This window comes from Megalopta genalis, chromosome 10, assembly GCF_051020955.1.
Source record: "Megalopta genalis isolate 19385.01 chromosome 10, iyMegGena1_principal, whole genome shotgun sequence".
Taxonomy (NCBI): domain Eukaryota; kingdom Metazoa; phylum Arthropoda; class Insecta; order Hymenoptera; family Halictidae; genus Megalopta; species Megalopta genalis.
The window spans coordinates 17524695-17545911 of NC_135022.1; the positions used below are offsets into that span (position 1 = coordinate 17524695).

The window sequence follows — 21217 nt, forward strand, 5'->3', positions numbered from 1 at the left end:
CCAAATTAATAAGCGCAAGTAAATTTACATTGAAACATTGCAAACTTGACGTGTTGGTAAAGGGTTACATGAATTCTTAAATAATTGCATGAACGTATAATGTTGCGTGAAGCCGTCTCGGCCACCCTAGTCCGGTTAAGGGTTAAGTGCCACAATGACTTCTAGCCACTACCAAAAGCGCGTTACAGCTGTTCGACGAACCTTGCTAGCTGCTCTAAATTCAGTAAAAAACTGGGACAGTCGCGGCACACGTCCTGGAGCATTTTCCGAAGCCAACTAAACAGGAACAGCTAGAAGAGCGCGCTAGCACGAAGTCGGTTGGTCGATGCCATCCTCGGCATTCGTCTCGGTTCGGTCTGGATTAGGCGGTGAGCGCTAACGAGATCGAGTACTAATTGACGACTGATCGATATCACGGTTTCCCAGGTGAAGGAGCACCGGAGGAGGCCGACTGTGCAGGCTTCTCGCTTCCTGTACAGTTGCTCGCGCACAATGGCTTCGAATCACGGCGACCCGAGACTTGTTACTCAATTCCTGCGGTTGCGAAACCGACCGACGGATTATTGTTTTACTATTCTTAGCTGGCGTCGGGTTCGATGCTTGCGAGAGACGACGCCGCGCCGCCGCGGTTCAATGCACCCCGCGAAACGTTGCGAGATACGTTACTGGATGCTCATGCCCCGAATGAAGATTGACTCGCGATCTAGGATTCATTTATTCCTCGAGCACGCCGGCCGGGTCCCCTGTCAGTTTCCGTAACATCCTCGAAACGAAGAAACGGTTTTCCAGGAACGAGCCAGCGTCGAGGCGCTTCTAATCCAGGTGTATTCGTAGAACGTTCCAGCTCGGGTCAGTTTCCGGCAGCCCGGAACAAATCGGCGGGCCCGGGGACCCCCGGAGGATTCGTGGAACCGCAGGAATCGGCGAGAGAACCAGCTACTCCTCCGACAAAATCTAATTACGGCGCGGCTCTTTATTTTCCGCGTTGTTCGACGGGATACCTCCGAGTTCGGCCGCCGCCCTCCCCTCCCCCGAATTAATCGCGCGGCCAATTACCAGGTGATAAATTGCGCAACGATCGCGCGGGAATCCTCTCGGCGGGTCCCGCGAGGGATCGGCCAGCCACATTGTTCAACAGCTCCAGCCTCTGTCCTCCTCCGCTGCTGGCCTCTTATTTGCCTACCTGCTCCGCCGGGAGAGACCAGGTGATTATCAATTAGCGGTAATTAATGCGGGCTCCGGAGCCACCGGATCGAGCGGCCAGATCGGCCATGACATCGCTTCCTGACATCTTTCCAGACGCCTCCGAACACGATTCCGGCCGACTCGGACCTCGCCGCGCCGCGAATAGGCGTCGCTAATTAGCGATCCATAATCCCGACGCTCCTCCCTGCCGTGTCGGACCTTGTACGCGGGCTACAAAGAATTTGTTCCTGCGATACCGGCCGTGTATCTGATCGGGGATCAAATAGAAACTTGTTCGCGCTGTCATGCTCCGGATGGAATCGAGACCTTGCCGGTTTTTATCCAATAGTTTATTAATGCCGGAGCCTTGAGCTGGAATTGCATGAAATCTCGCTACTTTGCCACGCTCGCGATTCGCTCCTTTGATGATCCAGCCGATCCAGTTTCCAAGTAATAGTCAATTCATGAATTCAGGATTTTATGCATCATTTAAAGAAGTGAACATCTCTACAAATCCTTTTACATAATATCTACCAACAGAAAATGTCGCTAACGAGCCAGATATCGACGCAACTTTAATCCTCTAAACAAAAAGAAATTACTGGGAAAAGAAATGAGTTTCTGTTTGACCTCGCTTTCTCGCACTGTTTCAGAAAATTTCGATTAGGTCCATTTCTGACAAAGGTAGACTTATTTCATAGTCGTTCCTTAAATCAGCGAAAAGGAAACAATTGTATTTCTCTGACTAAGAGCCTTCGAAGATAGAGATAAATTAATATGTTTACCATGCATTTCTTTCAACACTTCCTAATAGATCTCTATGGTGAATCATATGTCGCTTTTCGATTGCCACTCCCCAGGTCACTTCGAACTTTCCATAAATTAGGAAAACCCGAGCCCCGAGGTGAATTTTTCCGGCAATTTCTCACGACGTTCCCGCGGGGATCGAAGTGTCAATTCGAAAGTTTAGTCAACGGAACCCAGGAAGTTTGTCCGATGGGAATAGACGGTTCCGGGCGCGGGCATCCTCTCCGTATCGCCTCGCTGTCCTCGCCGGGCGGACAGGTGAAGCATTGGTTCGGCGCGCCAGGCGGCAACTGGTCGATGAAATCTCACTTTCGCCGATCTACGTTCGCGGAGCAACACTCCCGCGAACTTTATGAAGGTGGATTCCCGTGTTCCGTGACTCGGCTGAACTTATAACTCGGCCTGGATCGTATTTAAGGCGTGTCCGAGAGCGAAACTCGCGGAGCAAAATCGCGGCGCAAACACGCTCGGTATCGTTCCGAGCGGGCACGCGGAGAGATTAGCGTACGATGTAAGAGTGTAAGAGACGCGTTGCATTCCCGCGGCGGGAGAACGGTGAAAAGCGACGTCGAAAACACGGGGCCGTCAACGGCGAAGGAAACCGATCGTCCCCTATTCGCGACGCGTCGTCGAAACAGCGAAAACAGAGCGGCACGTCCCGAGAAATTTAATAAGAGCCCGCGTTTCCCGGGAAATGGGTCGGCCGGGGAAAGATCGCGACGCGAATAACGCGAAAAAGTCTCTCCTTGACGGTTCCACCGTGGGAAACGTTCGAACCGCATCAGAAATTTGCTCCGCCGCCGCCGGTACGCTCCGCTTCCTGCCCCGAAACTCACGGTCCTTTGTGCTCCCGCGCTGACTTTCCACTACCCTGGGAAACCCGCAGGTTCGATTTCACGTCATTTTTATTCAACGCGCGTTCTTCAACAATTATATCTTTAGTGCAATCGATTAAAGTCGATCGACGGACGCGAGAATCGCGTCGAATTAAGGCTAAATTACATCTAATGGCTCTTCGGAGTCGCCACTCGAGGGCAAAATATTCACGCAAGAAACAGTCCTCTGACAAGCCAGAGAGATCGGAGGACTCGTCAGACGGGATCTCTCGGTAACCAGAGTATGATCCACACGCGCAACCGACAAAAACCAGAAAATCAAACGTTTACTGTTCGATCGAATTGCTCTCATCGCGGCGGCGCGCGGTGCCCGCCATGAATTTATAAAGTATACTGCCATCGAGGACAATCTGAATCGTCTTTACGACCGCGGCGGTACCTCGAGCGAACATATTAGCCGGCACTAAGAAACAGCGTAGGAACGTTGTGCTTGATTTAAGCGAGGACTATAAGGTATTCATCGGGTCGCGGATAATACAGGTGCTAACGACTATTTACGAGGCCCTCGATCGTCCGCGAGATGTCCGCCGAGAGGAATGCGACGGGCATCCGCCATAAAACCTCGGCCGTCCGATCATGGCTGCGGCGAGCAGTCCATTCTTTTTTACGTGTTTCATCTTTCTCCGAGGCGCACGGCTCTACACGAGCGGGCTCGCAGACTATTTTGTTACGGGGATCACGTTCTGCGCCGAGGCCCGAGAGAGGTATTCACGCGAGAGTTACCGATCCCGATGGAATCGAGATCGCGTTCTCCCGGTTAATTGTTTCGCACGGTGCGCATGTCGCGTCGTGGACTCGGGGCCTCGCGGTTTTACCGAGTTATCGGCAATAATTAGCGGTCGCGTATCCTGTCCGGCTGCAAGCCCCATTAAGCTGTTAGCCAATCCGTTTCGGTCGCGGCAAGAATTTCACCCTTGGGCGATCCTGCCTCGCGATCATGCGAGCGTCCTGTGTGGCGAGCAACGACAGCGTCCGTCGCGAGCTCCGCTCCTTCCTCTCGGTAACATCAGGCGTATTTTATTTAGCGATACCGACGGTATTAGGGGTTTTAGCGATTTTGTTAGCGAGATGCGCGATGGCCGGTTCCTCCCATAATGGCGACAAATTAGTATGCGAAGGAGACGGAGGAGATCGCGTGAAATTGCGATCCTCGAAAATGCTTGGTAGCACGATCACTCAGATTCTTCGGTGTTCGAAGATTGACCTCTGTCGATGGATACACGTTTCCTTAAATTGTGGGTCGGGAATGCTGCGAGTTCGGAAAACAGGTTTCCTCGAACTTCCTGCCAGCGTCATATGTTTATATGCCCGTTCTGCTGCGGAGCTTGAAACAAAGTTGGGCACAAACTGATCTGATTAATAGACTGCGGATTTTCATGCAGAATAGAAATTATGGTAGTCAATAATAATTCTGATCCTCATTCAGATCCAATAGCAAGCGAAAATGATTAGAAAAGATGATTAGATTACTGAGTAATGATTACAGATTACCAAATATAATCATGCCTACTGAGTCATTCTAGTATCGATTAATTGGTTAATGATTATAATTAACGAGATTACTTTTCGTAATCAATTACAAAAATAACAACAAAATAATCGATTACTGCCCAACTATGACTCGAGATGATCGAACTTTCGCTCGCTTTGCCAGACAAGATAAAAAAATAACACAAGTCATACTAACTAAATAGCACGTTGATATTTCAAGTAGAAGACAATGGAGAAGAAAACGTTCGACGGACCGTACAAAATAAAGATATATTGTATGCAAGGGCAGGGTGTAGGCTCGGTCGGGTATAAACGCGAAGGGTATAAATTGCGGGCTTTCCGTAAGGAAAGAAACGGAAGAAACGGGCGCTGGCAGTGACTAAAGACAGGCTGTCGGCGCAATACGTGATTTTATCTGGGAACTCGGCAATTTCGCGATCGGCCCTGCGAAAGATTACAGTCCGCCGGAGACGGACTTATCGGGATCTCCCTCTGATCAACGTCAGTAGCAAAGGTTCGTTAACGCGTTCGACACGCCTCGCCTGTTACAGCAGCAGCCATGATATGACACTCGATTGAGAGGACGAGAGCCTGCAACCGACGAGGAACCACCATCCACCATGAGGAAGTTACTGCAATTTTTGGCGGTGCTATTGTTGTGCGTCAGCGCCAGGCGGACGGACGCCGGCGCCCCTGCGGAGGACGCGTACAGCGGCCAGCAGCGTCGCGGTTCCCCCCACAAGGCCAATTACAATGGGAACAACAATAATTACAACTCGCAGTCGAACTCACCGTACCTACCATATCAGCAGCCCAGGGAGAGGAAGCCGAACATCGTCCTAATACTGACGGACGATCAGGATGTCGAGCTGGGTCCGTATTAGAAGCATTATTTATCGGTAGACCGCGAATTTTATGCGAAAAAGCCGTCTCTCATTATTAATTTCTAATTTTATTCCTTAACCAGTTGACAGATAAAGAATATACTGATAAAATATAGTGTTTCTTTTAATAGTTTCTTTTAAAAGTGTTTCTTTTTAAAATATGAATATTATTCTGTTCTTTCAAGTGGGAACGAAATTTTGTTCTCTTATTCGTCAATATTTGATGACTCAAGTAAATTTTCTTTTTCTTCTAAGAAATTAGAATTACGGGATTTTAATCATGGTAACCGTAAAGAACATGGTACGCCAAGGGGTGAATGACTAACTTATTCTCAGCTACTAGAGTCTAGCAAAGTCAATCTTGTATAAGATTTATTCATTTATTTATTGATTCACAAAAACAAAATAAAAATTATACAAAAAGAAAATATTGTCGCTTACAAAGACTAGTGAAAATGATTATTATACAATATGCTGTAACGATAGTTTTAGACTTCTTAAGCCTTTCAAGGGCACAATATGAATTTTTAAAAAGATTGGAATATTCACTTACCATAATTTTATCATATAGTAATACAGCTGTTATTCGCTTTCCCGTTATTTCTAATTTCTCATCCCTCATAATTAGGGGTGGCGGGACCTATATATAGACGACAGCATATTTCAACGGTGGGAATATTTGAGCCTGCGTCCATATGCGCACTAAAAGTGGATGGGAAGCTTAGTTCCCAGTGCTAATGAAAGGGTTAAGGATTGTTCAATTATATCTGTTTTTCCGTTTACGGAGTGATTAATCATTCTATTTATACAACGTTGACATCCCTACACTAATGAAACTGTTTTCTAAACGGTAAGTGACTGGTTTAAGAGGGTTAAGTTCGTTTAGTCTCCTAACTGTGTCAAATTTCACCCGTCGAGTCTTATCGTAGACGCGTAAAATCCGCAATCAACGTGCGAGATTCGTAGATGTTTCTCGATCCGCCGTTTCCAACATCCAGCTAGTCGTTCCGAGGATAGATTAGAGGTAGGATCCGGCGGGAGAAATCGAGCAAAAAGTAAAAAGGGAAAATTCAATTCCGCGATAAACGAGGATCCGGTAGAGGGGGGTTTTCGCCCCCTTGTTCTTCGAAGAAGTAATCTCCTCCGGGCCCCTCTCTATCTATCTTCGAATCCGATCCGAGCTGTTTTCGGCGGCTCGTATGCCATGCCGGTAGATCCGGCGAACGAACCTTTTGATCGTCTGGTTGCGGTTGGTCCGATCCCTCAGGTTCGCTGAACTTCATGCCGCGGACCCTCCGGCGAATAAGGGACGAGGGAGCCGAGCTGAGACACGCATACGTGACCACTCCCATGTGTTGTCCGAGCAGGAGCTCTTTGCTGACCGGCCGGTACGTTCACAATCACGAGGTCTTCACGAACAACGACAACTGCAGCAGCCCCCAGTGGCAACGAGATTACGAGCCGCACTCGTTCGCCACTTACCTGAGCAACGCAGGATACCGTACCGGTGAGTACGATCCCTTTTCACCTTTCTCGATGACAGTACCTCTCTTCCCCCCTCTTTCTCTCTCTTTTGCTCTCTTTTGCTCTCCGCCTGCCCCCCTTTGAAGACTCGTCGCCTCCGACAGGCTGAAAAAGTGTCACGCGACGCACTCTAGGACAGAAAGTACCCAAAAATGGTGAAAGATATCTTCTAACTGAAATCACATATTTACAGTAATGTCTCCCTAACTGACGCACAGATTGTGCACAAAAATGAACAATTTGGGAAGGGAAGATGCGATTATTCGAGCCTTGCGATACGTTTTTATAGTCGTTGACAGTTTGTAACTATAAAAACGAACCGCAAGGCTCGAATAATCGTATCTCCTCTCCCCAAATTGTCGTGGACAATCTAAGCGTCAATTAGAGAGACATTACTGTATGCCCATTTTTTGAATTCTTTACGGCGTGGCTTTGCATATGTGGCCTTATTAACACAAAATAAATGATAGAATTGATCTTCCGACAACATTTATAAATGAAAATGTAATTATAATAAACAACAATTAAATATAGATATATGGAACTTAATGAATAATTAGTTCAGATCATATTGAAAACAATTTAACAACAAATTAATAATCAATTGAAAATTAATTTTCAAGCTGAACAATTATGTATCGTTTCATTAACGCGGAACAATTTATAAACTTTTTCTTCATAAAATTTATACGTGTTAATAATTAGGGCAATCTCTCTAATTACTGCAACAGCACCTAGTAGCAGTTAAGACTTTCCCCTCTTCACATTGACACCAATCAAATTACCGAAATTCACCGAGTTTGTATTAAAAATCGAGAATGAAAATAAACATATTAAATGAGTCACCAAAAATTGATACCATCGAAATGAAATCCTGCACAATTTAAATACATGCTTGATACGTTTATTCTCATCGGCGATGAGTTAAATTAAGCAAATAACAGCCGTGCAAATAATATTTTGATACTTCAATCAATTTGAGATGATGTCATCTTTGACATCGTGTAACCATGCTAATGATTAATAAAAATGCAAAATAAATTCGATCCTGCTGTGACCGAAGTGTTCATTTGGAGGACGTTTATGAAACGGGACTTTTTACCGCTTTTGGGGTGTCCCTTGTCCCATGGCGCGACACGTCTCGTTCCCGACGCGTGTGTTTCCATCGCGGCGAGTTGCGACATGATCGCCGGCTATCGGGACAGGCCGATAATTTAGACAATTTGTAGTTGTCGACGGAGCACCGTCCAGCCCTCGTCGGGATCCTCCGGATTATTTATTGCGGCAGGTTCTTCGTTAGCGGTCCCGCTCATTGCGACTTAATGATCCCGCGGTCCGAGAGGAATTTGCCATTTGTCCGAAGGTGGCTGGGTCGGCAGACACGGCACTCCGACGTGGTACGCCACTGCGAGCTGGCTCGCTGACCTCCGACACCGCGCGATACCATACCGAACGACTGAGAGAGACCGAGCATCTGGCCACCTTCAATTGAGCCGAGGTTTCTATTTATTTCTCGGCGAGCGCAACGGACTCGCCGCGGGTAATTGGAGTCAAGTACGTTCGACACGATAAATCCTCGTTGCATAAGCAATTACCGTGGAAACGACCGATTCGAAACGCGCCAAGATTTTTCGACGCGCCCAGACGCCGGTTGAGCTGCGTGCCGACGGATTCTGAGACGATTACAGACACTTAGGAATCGGAGACGTTTTCTAATCCGTTGCGAGAAGCGCGAGACGCGGTAGATGATTTTTTGTCCTTGATCAGATTTGCTTAGCGTCGATGACTTTGCTGATAACTCGTGGTTGGTAGCAATAATTGAATAAACTCATAGCAAATCCTCCTCCACAAAACTGGACAAACTGGGAAGAGGAGATACGATTATCCGAGCCTTGCGGCTCGTTTTTATAATTATTGACAATTTATAACTATAAAAACGAGCCAAAAGGCTCGAATAATCGTATCTCCTCTTCCCAAATTGTCCAGTTTTGTGGACAATCTGGGCGTCAATTAGAGTATTATTATTACTCTAATTATTATATATATTATATAATTATAATATATATATATTATATATATTATATAACTATAATATATATTATACTATACTATATAATTATAATATATATTGTACTATACTATATTATAGTATTATTATTACTATAGAGCGCATTGCTATTCAAATGAAGGCTTCCGTAGAGTCGAATCTCGACAAAATTTATTTGAAATGGAAATAAGAAGCGAATATTTGAGTTAATTCATTTCGGACAGTTATTTTCAATGCTGTTGCTTGAAAATAAAAACAATATCGATCCACTCGAAATAAAAGCAATTTCAAATAATGAATCATTTCATTGTCTTTTTCTTTCAAATATGTCAAAAGAAATAATCCTGAAAATAATATGCAAAAACGAGATTTTATTTTTAAAAATCTTCACGGCAATTTGCTTCGAGCATAACTCTTCCTCCAAAAAGTTCTTGACTGCGAACGGAATATTTTCATTCGCGACAATATTAGATGGACCCAAACAAAAATCTCGTATGAACGAACTTTTTGAAACTTGTTTTATATGCAAGAGGCTCGATATCGTGTTGCTGATCGTTTCACGCAATCGCGCGATATATGATGCGATCAGCGCCAACCGAAAACACATACATACATATTACGCTTCAACGATGACCAACTTATTGGTGCAAACGTGAACGATCAACTTGATTCTGCACGGAACCAAAAAGGGTCAGTGATTCGCGGATCAGATCAATTCTATCGCTTCCACCCAATCAGAGGTCATCAAGCTGTTACGGAAATCGTTTAAATCTCGCTTAAGTCTCGTTGTCAGCGGCAATATTTGGCAGCGTTCGGACAGAACGAAGCATCAGGGCCCATTAACGGGTCCGTGCCCCGTGGCGCCTCGCCGCACCGGTTACGTTCCCGTCGTGTTGAACAACCGCGCGAAAACGGTCGGGACGCAACCGCTTACGAGACGGGGCCCGGGACAATTATAAAATCTCGGAGCGTGTCGTTTCGAAAACACGGCGGCTATCTGACCGGGCCACATTTTATCTTCGTGCCACGGTGCCGTGATTCTCGTTCCACGGCCGGTAATTACGTGCCAGCCGAGACACTCGAATACCAGCCGCAACGAATATTGGAATGGATTCTCGTGGAATCCTCGTGGTTCGATCTCGCCGAGCTACATGCTCCGTTCTCGCAATTGTCGGCCCGTGTTCCCCTCGATCCCCTTAGTCTATCCGATAGACGGGCGGTCTATCAGACGCATCTTCCTCCCTCGTAAAACCGGAGGAGCCTCCTGCGAGGCCAAAAAGCGGCCGCGGAGCGTTCTCGAGCGGCGATCGATCATCGGGAACAATAATTCAGGAAACGTCGACGGATCGAGTGAATCGCTGCTCGGTTCTCGTTTGCATTGTTTGCCGGTTGCTCGGCTCGGCGTAGACGCCTCTCGTCAAGTTGCAACGCGGAATATCGCCGATGCGTCGGCGTGGTACAATTATGAGGCGCGTCGAGGACACGAACAGGTAGACCGGTCGGATAGAGCCTCCAGCTTTCGAGACTTTGGAGATGGACGGTTCGAGAGCGGACAGTTGAATCGAGGGCTCTGTCATCAGACGATAGTCCCTTCTGAGAGTAGTTAAGGGAGTGCTCGCCCTCTCGGGGTGAAAGGAAACTTAGCGGATTCGATTTGGGTTCGATAGCAGCGAATATGTTTTTATAATACTGCAATGCAATATTTATCAAAGTTGTACCGATTAAAACCTGTCATCGATTTTTGCGGAGACGGAGCAGTGGTTAACGAAGTCTGATTGGACGCGTATGGCTAGCCTATGAATCCGTGGACTTTGCGTTCTAAATATTTTGTACGATTTAGCAAGAAAAACTAAATCTAAAAAGTCTTCAATTTTTAATTCTAAAAAATTCTTTTATTCTTTTCTGTCCCTCTTTTTATATGCCTTTTAATTCTTAGGACGCATCTACATAACAGATAGCCTACGATTTTATACTGAAAAATCAAGTACTTATCCGTGGTTAAAGTTGTCTGAATCGATTGTAAGAAACAAATTAAATAAAATTATCTTCATAGTTTTAAAGACTTCGATATAAGTCTTCGTGCCGTTATCAGAAATGGACAAAAACCACAGTCTATAAACGATAATACCGACTCTATATTTAGCGTAATAGTGTACGGGAAAGCTAAATGTCCACCTAACTCGACTACAGCTCCGCAGAAAATTATACACCCCGACGCCAGTATCGCGGTTAAAGAGACCCGCACCGGACACTTCATTTAATATAATTAGGAGTCCGATAGTAGGATCGCGTCTTCCTGTTAATTTTCTCGGAGAAAAAGCAGCCTCGTATCTCTCGGGTCACAATGGACAATCCCGGTGATATCGGGCGACCGGAAGGGACGCCAGAGCCCGTATTTCTCGCACGATTTCTCGCGTGGCCATTTCCTGCGCATGTTACCCGACCGTCACGGCCGTGCGAAAATCTGATATCGGTAAATTAGGTTTTAAGCGCAGCAATGCGAGAAGCCGCGTAAATTGTACAGTGGAGAATAGCCCTCGGACAAGGGCTGTGTGTGTGTATCCGCCCTCTGCGTGTTCGGCCGATAATCGAGTCGCACGACGGACGCCCGAGTCGGCCCGACTGTCCGGCTTCTATCTAAAAGTGTTAATAAACCGACCGAATGGCTGTGCAGATAAACGCGAGATACACGAGGGTGCCAGTGTTCCTAATCGCCGCTCTAAAGTCACGAGAAACTTTCTAGATTCCGTTCGGAGACCTCGCTACGTAATATCCAACGCGTTTTTCTTGATCCAGAGGAGTTAATTACAAGAGCGTTTTAAATTCTAAACATTGTACACCTGTGGACTTCGAAGTTCTATATTTACAAGAATGACTCAGAATTGGCTAGACGAAAATGGGAGACGGTAGGAAGATGGACAGCTGTCACTTCAGTAAATTGAGAAGCTGAGTGTACACTGTTATTGGATGTGTCATGCGAGTCAATTGACGTTCAGAGAACTACTGACAGTGAGTTGATTCTAGATCGTATTATATTTGAGTCATAGCTCATTTTCCAGGTAGAATTACGAGTACCATCCACCCTCTGGATCTAATTCACGGCGCGCCAGAGATTATACGAGAGTATGAGCTCACTTTCGGATGAACGGATTCCTATTCCCAGAAGTATAGGAATTGCAGTATTTTTGATATCTTCATTGACGAATTTCGTATAGGAAAGAAACTTGCGTCAGAGACTAGTCGAACTTGTAATATTGTTTCTTAATTTGATTTTTTACAAGAGGTATTATATATTCCTTATTTATTTGAACTATTTAATTGAACTATTTAATTGAACTATTTACATTTCATATGTTTTCAATAACCGTAAATTAACGAATCTTCCGTTTTATCCTGACAAATTCAGTGGCAAAGTGTGCAAATTCGGGAATTCGCGCCTATCCTGACGGTCCGATTTTTTAACATATTTTCGATCGTCCGTGATTCTATTTCCCGAATAGTTGGATGGATATTTTCCTTAATCGATTGAATTGTCTTTGGACTGAAACAATGGTCCTCAACAGTTCCCCATAAAGAAAGCAAGTTGCAATTACTTTTCATAATTAATCGGTCGGTTTACCCTTCCCGAACAAAGCATTAAACTTCGAAAAATATTGAACAGTTTCTCCTTTATGACGATTTTAAAAAGAAACGAAAGCCGACCCTATACTTTCATTTCGGCGAAGTACATACGGTTTCAGTGCAGATAAATTCGTGGAAGTGTGAAACGGCGGCGTTTGCCTCAGGAAACAGGGGAAAAGCGGAGGCTGACGTGATTCGCCGAGGCTATCGTACCGCGCGGCGTGTTCTCATGACGGCTGGCCGGCCCGTTTTAAAGAAATCGACTAGAGCCTATACTTAGGCGATTCGTAGATTTTTCCAGCTCTCGGAACGGTTCCGTTGCACGCCAGCTTGGGAATCGGGCTGGAGCACACGGCGGGTCGCGTGATACACCTTTCCGAGAAGCGAAGATCGAGATGCCACGAGCGAAGCCACGGAGTTAATAAGTATAACAGGGCCGGGTTCGATTTGCATAGGCTGATATCCGCCGAACGAAAGTAGATAGATCCGCGGGACGTCGATCACCGCGGTCCCGCTCCCGCGAGATCCATTAACATCGATCGAGATATTCTATTAAGATATCGCCGGCCAACGTCGCGTCCGCCTGGACGCTCCGCGACCGGCAGCAGCTCCGATCGATCGATAGGGAAATGCTGTTTTTCGTATCGGTCCTCTCGATCCGCTACAAACAGGCATAGGCGATGTCGATCCAATAGTAGACAATCTTGTAAATGTCTCTTTTAGTTTAGACCTGTAAGGATTGCGTCCATCATCTGTTTTGCATCGTCCCTGTGGATAGTTGCATGGTTTTTATTGTTTACATTTTTTTCTTTTTATTTAGCTTTTAAAGTTCCTTCGACGTTTATATATGTTATCAGATGGTTCGGAAAGTAATTTCGTTTCTCAAGAAGAAGTATCGAATCAAATGTGTTTCAAAAAATGAAATTTCTTTATAATCTCTAATATGTTTTGTGAAAGCCACGGATTAATAAAGATCGATTACGTTTTAGTTAGATTATTATTGTTATCAATCGCTCCACTTTCGTGTTATTTAATAATAAACTTTATTGATTTCCTTACGGATTACGAGTGTAAAGTGTACAAATGTAAAGCGTAAGATTACAAGTGAAAAGTATACCACTTTGAATCGAAGTAGTTCATTTGATATTAAGGAGACGGTTTTGATGATTGTAGAGATCCGTCGTCGACATTAATTGGAGAGATTGATTGTAGAAATATATTGTAGACTGTAAAGATTGATTGTAAAGATTGACCGCAAAGTGTTGTTCCGTCTAAGCAGTTGTTCAGTAATTGTTTGAAACATGATTCTGATGGTGTTTTATCGAAATCCAAGGATCTTATTTCAATCGAAATTAATCACTAGAGAAACTCAATACAGTAATGTCTCCCTAATTGACGCTCAGATTGTGCACAAAAATGGACAATTTGGGAAGAGGAGATACGATTATTCGGGCCTTGCAGCTCGTTTTTATAGTTCTTGACAATCGGTAACTATAAAAGCAAGGCCCCAAGGTTCGAACAATCGTATCTCCGCTTTCAAAATTGTCCATTTTTGTGGACAATCTGAGCGTCAATTAGAGAGACGTTACTGTACTTCATTTCTGTCTAGAAGTATTAACCTTGATATTGTACCTTCAATTCGAGGAATTGTTTCCCTAAACACCTCGTATTCTAACTATCTCATTTATCTCATGGCTGGCAAGAGGTCCTTGACATTGCGGATGCTTATGCAGCTGGAAATGCGTCGCGCGTTTTCGCCGGACGATGCAGCTCGTCCTCGGTGGTGTTGGCATTTTCAGTTAACAGGTCCCGGCGACCGGCGTCAGCCACGCTACCGAATGTTTTACCTACCCGTTCTCGCTTTCAACACTTCCAGCCATCGACGACCACGGGTCCTTTTGTTATCCCCCGGTGAATCTGTTCTATACCTGGCGCGGCTCTCGACGCGTGTGTGGCCTTATCATTATACTCTGCGGCCCGCGAAGGGCGTCGTAAAGCGAAGAAAGTTTGGCTAAAGACGCTGTCGAAACCGCTCTTACAAGGTCAACGAATCTCACCTGCTTGATTTTATCTAGTAATTCGTGGCAGAGCCCTTTTGTAGTCGGTATTTTAACAACCACCAGCTTTCCTCGCGTGAATTTCACACTAAGGAACAAAGTTAGAACACCGAAGAACGGCTGACTGCGAACTGATTTAAACTTTTTCCAAATAGTCACGTGGTTCGCAATTTAAATTATGTACTCAACTGTACATTATGATTAGCATGTAAATTATTTTATGGGCGCGTAAGTTATTACGGGTATGTAAATTATTATTAGCATTAAATTAGCATAGAAGACGCCGGGATTTACTCTCAAAACAGCAGAGAATTCAAACAACCCTGTGCAATCCTTATATGTTTACGATACGCTTGTTCGATCCATTTTGGAATATGCGTCTATAATCTGGTCACCCCATACGACCAAATGCAAGTGTCAAATTGAAAAAAGTCAACACGTTCCAATTCGTTATCTACCAATTACTATTACAATTGACTATGATTATAACATATCTTGCGAAGATTCAATCTGATCACTCTCGAGGATAGGCGTACTATTTCTGATCTTAGCTTTCTACACAAAATCGTATAAGGAGAATTTTGCTGTTATAGACTTACAGCCTCGATCAATTTTAACATTCCGTCTAGAAACTCCAGAATTTAACCTTTCCATTGGAACTCAGTTTATAGACATGCTCCATTAGATCCAATAAACGGAGCGGGTAGTTTAGCTAACAATATTTTATGAATGTTGATTTTTTCACTGGCGAACTTGATTAAGTTGTCAGTATCTACACAGGATAGGTTCCGTTTCTGTAGGTACTTTTCTTGTTTTTTTTAAATTTTATACTAATTCTTTTATCATCGTATTCAGTAACGTTTTCGTTCATTTCCTGTATGTTCACGACTTTGTATATACGCATAAAAAACTACACCCGTTAGGTACTAAATAAATAAATAAATAAATAAATTATCGTGTTACATGTGACAACACTTTGAAGCGTCCAATAAAATTCTACCGAAATATTCAGTGTTCGTGCAAGTTATGGGACATCTCTCATTAGCGTGAAGCACAAGGTACACAGTAGGCACGTCAATTGACAGTCAGCAGAAAGGAGCATAGATCTATTGCAAAGGCAAATATACGCGACAGTATATTGTCCGAGTCCCGGCAGAAAGAAAAGGGGGGGAAGGGGGGAAACGTGGAGCCCCCGGGCACCCAGTTCGTCAACCCGCACCTTTGGCGCATTCAACGCCAAGAAACCTCGGTATCTCCCGTGTACCCTACAATCAAGGTTCCAAGACAATTGTATCGATCGTATTATACAAATCACCTAACACACCGTGTTCATTGTTCCGATAGGAAAAATCGTTATGAAACCTTTCTGCATAGAACGGAGAGATGCCGTTTCTCTCGACGACGGGAGAAACGCGAAAGGACAGTCGAACAATCGAGGCAATACCGTTGCCTTGGCTACGACTCGCGTTTACTTCCTGTCGCTGCATTATGCATCGAACGCAGAGGGACAGAGGGAGAAACAGCTTTAATAAAGACACGGGCATCGATCGTCGATCGTCGGGGTGGCCGCGTGGGCTTCGTGAAATATTTCTGCCCTCCCCTTGATCAATTGCCACGAAAATCACGTTTCCGAACGTTGACGCTTGTACGATCAGATTTTATTATTATTCATTTTATTGTTTATTATATGAGTTATTTTTATTGTTTATTTGATTATTTATTATTTATGTAGAGTATAAGTGAAGCTTATTTATTTATATATATTGTTTATTATATTAGTTATTTTTATTGTTTATTTGATTATTTATTATTTATGTAGAGTATAAGTGAAGCTTATTTTTCTTTAGGCATTTTATTCCGCGTATCCAATAAATTATTATAATTGCTATAAAAAGGATAATTGATTTATAGCACGCCTATTTGAAAGTCATTGTATTTCAACAATTTATTTTATTATTTATTTTATTTTATTAAAACATTTTTATGAATGGATCTCTTGTACCAAATTTATTGAAAATGAGATGTTACAGCAATTTTTCTTTGTTCTCTGAAAAGGAACATTCGAGTCGTTAACTAGAGTTGGGAAAAGCGTTCAAATAGTAGATAACGTGCTGATGCGATAAAATAAGGATCTATTGCCTCGTTCCATGCAATTCGACTATACTACGTCCTTGAAGTGGCTAACGAAGGATTAAAATCGTTCTAAATTCTCAAATAGAGTACTAAACTAAGCTATTTCTAGGTTCCTACATCTGGAGCATTTTAATTAACTCCAATCAACTTGTGAACCGCGTCGCTTATATCCAACTAATATCTTTATCGTAATCGCTCTGTATATATCTTAGCTGATGTAACTCGAGCTGTAAAAGATGAAATCACCTTCTGAAGTTTAATCAAGATGCTAACTTTAGAACTGCTAGATCTAGAAAAAGGAATTCTTTTCACAAGAATTGATCAGTTCTTTTGCTTCCTCTTATTAATTCTTAACTCTTCGTCGCTCGCATTTATTATCTCTCATTTTCACTTTTAACTAATTATAAATATGTACATAAGTACGATACTTTTAACTAATATGTACATAAGTATATCTTATATACATATATATATATATACCTTCTATTTCCTCTGTTTTCTCGTTTAACTATTACTCGTCTGTTAACTACTATTGCAAAGTATTTTCTCTGTTTGTAACAAAGAGATCGTTGTCCGTATATAAATATAAATAAATAAACAAATCTTCATCTTCGTAGCCCAAATGTAGTCGAAACTTAGGTTCGCGAAGCAGCCAGAACAGAACGCATGCATCGTTTCAGCGGCGCTGCCGCGAGTCGCAGTTTCGCTTTCACGTAAAAAGAAATGAGAGCATCTCGATGAAACGGTCTCGATCGCCGTGGCCTTTCGATCGGGAACGATCCAGGCCCGATTGGTGGCTCGGGGTCGCGCACGTTTCGTATCCCGGTTTCATATCGGTTGGCAAGATTCACGCTCGCGCACCCTCCGGCGAGTGCAACGCTCGCCGATCACTCGGCCGACTAGTTTCTCGGACCTAATTAGCATCGGCAAATTCAGGTCTAGTTTCACGCCCGTCGCACGGCTCGTGGGGTCTCGAGCGCAGCTTAAAGGTGAGGCCAGGGCCTAACGTATGCGCGCGTGACAAGATCCTCTTGCGAAGATAGCGAAGAAAATTTGTCGCCCGGCCTGCCAGCCCCGGTATTCTGGTCAGGGACACTCGGTGTACAACAGACGGCGATAACGAAACCAGTTCTCTTTCTCAGCGCCGTTCCTTGCGCCCGCCCGCCCGCGCCCGCATAATTATTCGCGGGCGCCCGATCCTCGTGGAATCGACAGCCGACGAATCCGAATCGATACGCTGCGTCTTAACACCTTTGACCCGCCGCTCATTTTCGCGCGGCTGCTAATTGCTCGGCAAATCGATCTTTTAAACTCGGTTTGGCTTGTGCCGACGGAAATAGACGGTGCCGCGGGACCCTTTCGTTGGCTGTATAAGCCGGGCATCTGTAGCAGATTCGTGGATCTTTGTACGTTCATCGCGGTCGGAAAGGTGGGAGAACAATTCTTTTGTTAGATGACTTTGGTAGTTTATTTGAATTGCATCGTTATCTGCGTTTGCAGGCTTATTAATATGATAGTCTTGATCGAGTTGAAACACTTTGTCCGACAGAATGATGGAAACATCTGTTCTAGAAGAATTTACCTATTAAAAGTAGAAATACGTGTGTACAGTCGTGGACAAATTTATGTGGACACCCTTTAAACCCAAATGACTTCTCTAAAATTCGACTAAATGATTTGAATTTTTCTTTGTGAGATGATAAAGGAGCCAATTTGCTAGATAATTCGTACACATTTTCTTGCAACATATGCAACTATGCGGAATGCTAAAAAAGATTTAAAAAACCCGTTCAAATTTTCGTTACTCAGATAAAAAAGATGAAAGAAACATCATTCTTTTATTTTAATTGTTATTCTATTTTCTTCCTTTTCAAAAGGCGTCGACTTTTGTCGGTTTCTTCCGACAGACAGTGAAAAATCTCGTTTCGCATGGAGATCTGCGATTCGAACCGATCCCGCCGAAGGTGATAACTAGCCCGAACGACGGATAACCCGGCGAATTGATCGATTGTCGCTCAGGATCGGTTTTTCCCCTGACCGATACCGGTCGTACGCGTGTTTGCGACTGGTCCGCGAAGATGAAAGGCGCCGTCGCGATAATTGTCCGGCGACTTTGCTCCGCAGGGAGCATCGAACCTATCGGGTGTTATTTTACGAGCGATCGCGTCGTGATCGCGACACCGGGTCGTGGGGTCGTAAAATTTTTGGAAAGCCGCCAGAGTGCCGGATGTGGACGCGGCTTAAAGGCCGGGGAAGCCTGCCGCTTTCAGGGAGCAACGTCCTGGCCTCGTCGAATATGGTCGTACGTAGAGAAGCTGGTGTAGACGTACGGACAACGGGGAGAGACACGTACGGACAAGGAGAGGACGCGGCCCCGTCGTGGTTAAAGGGAATGCGAGGGCCACGAAGGGCTCTCTCGCCCAACGGGAGCCCGTCTCCAGCTCCGGCCGTCGAAGGGTCGAACTGTCACGATCGTGAGAAGATTTTTGTCGCCGCTCGCGTTCCTCCGCCGGTCGTGATCTCTTTTCTTATGGGCTACCCGGGGTCCGCCCCACCTCTCGCCAGGTGATCGACGACGATGTTGCCCGGAGAATTCGAATGCGACCGGGGGCCGGTTCCATCGGGGGCCGCTTTCACGAATAATCTTCGAACGAGAGATAGCTCGCGCAGGATCTATGCGCGGAACCGGCTGAGATACGGAGTCGGTCGGCTCTAATTTACAAGATCCTGTTGCTAGCTACACCCCGGCCTCGACGAGACGATAGCTTGTCGCCGATATCGCCCCAGCTTTACGTAAGGACAACAAGCGATTTTTCGAGGGAAAAATGCGGAGAAAGCGGCCGATAGCGCCGATAGTCTATTCATTGGATGGATACTCGATCTTTCCGCGAGATGTTGGTGCCGCTTTTGAAGCAGATAAACCGTGAGTTCGGTGCTAATACTAACTTCCGATACGGATATGCTAAGTTTGTCGAAGTGCGACGATAACGTTGGGGGCTATAGATCTAGGCGTTTAGGCATAAAGAGCTGGAGCTGGGGCCAAAATTGGGGACTGTCGTCAGTCCGGAAAAAGCTGTCGTCTGGAATGTATCAGAGGAATTTCCATTCATTGTTCTATAGTTTCTTATATAAGCATAGTCATCTGGTTCCTTGCGCACATCATAAACTGGATCGCTACTGGTTACTGATACACGCGGTTACATTGTACGATCTTTATAAGTTTCGCTTTTTTCACGTTATTTAATTTCATTTAATTTATTCATTTTAAATGGCATCAATTCCCAATAGTGCACATACGGTATAGATATAATTAAAACATAATACACAATACTTTCGAAGCTGCGTGACATCATCCGTGAAAAGGTTCAGATTGAGAACACGATTTATTGGCTCCGATACAGACGCAATTTGGAGGGTCAGAATTATCTAATTGCATACTAACAAAAGGTTGGTTGAAATAACAATGTAGATCGCAATATAATAAAAATACATTATTTTCGTACAAATTCGTCATCAACTGTTTTGGATTGTATCTGCTCGGAGCAAGCGTGTTCCTTCTTGGTTGGTGAAGTTCTTGTAGTTTTAGAGAATGCCAGTAACAGAAATTTTAACTTACTTCGACATACAGTTTTAGAATTATTAACGAAAACGTTTTAGGATTATTAATGAACGTTTCTTCTACTTCACGAATTTGCGTCTGCCGCAGACGCGCGAAGATTCGCAGTCCATTAACGAGGATGATTCCTTTGAAGATGTCCGTTCCAAGTCGCCAACAACTCAGCCAGATCGGTTATTAAATCGCGCGTTAAACGCATACATGAAACGAGTGGCTGCCGGCCGTAATTACTCATAATGGACCCGTGAAGGTAACAGCGGTGTAATTTCAAGCGTAATTTGGAGATAAGTCCGTTGGTTCGCCGGTAAGTGTTCCGCAAAGTAGGCTATCCGAGTTACGTTCTTCGGGCGGAGAGAAAAGTTCAAAGGGGAGCGGGCTTTAATCAGCTACCCCAATTTCGCGAGTCAGGCTGGAAGTAGGGGACGAACATCCTAAATCCCCGAGCTACAATGCTTTCGAACTGGAAGTTCTCGGGAGTAAATCTGAAGTGAAGAATTATCTCCTGAAATTCCAGCGAATTGGCCGGATCGTAGATCTCTGATACGGATATGTAGATCCGTATTTAGCGACGAACGATAATTGAACGGCAATAAATCGTCAGGATTCGGAGCATTTATCTCGGGTAGATTTTCGTCCTTACTGAATCAATTACGAAGGTTCTACATTATCAGGATCGGCAGAAAGCGTGATCAAACATTTTTCCTACTTTGCTTCTTCATGAAGATATGGTTACTGTTGCAAAATATCACTTCGAAAAATGTGTAATTTACTGTAATTTTGTTGAAGTACAGCACTGTCACAGAATACATGATTTAATAAAGGATATCAAAGTATATATTCTTCTTGACCAGTTAGCTGTTTTTGACTAGTATAAAATACTAAATATTTTACACTACTATATAATATATATATATAATATATATATAATAATAATATATAATATAATATATATATAT

General features: G+C 44.3%; 1 protein-coding gene across 5 annotated transcripts in view; it reads left to right on the plus strand.

Moving 5' to 3' along the window:
- Positions 1 to 21217, plus strand: part of Sulf1 (Extracellular sulfatase Sulf1) — a 122877-nt gene that overhangs the window by 63652 nt on the left and 38008 nt on the right. For 4 of the 5 annotated variants that reach the window (XM_033470131.2, XM_033470135.2, XM_033470134.2 and 1 more), the window contains exons 2-3: positions 4931 to 5252; positions 6531 to 6770. In XM_033470131.2, the coding sequence (XP_033326022.2) occupies positions 5000 to 5252; positions 6531 to 6770 (493 nt within the window). In that variant the 5' untranslated portion in view covers positions 4931 to 4999. The remainder of the gene's footprint in view (positions 1 to 4930; positions 5253 to 6530; positions 6771 to 21217) is intronic. The other variant, XM_033470132.2, reaches the window with a different exon arrangement.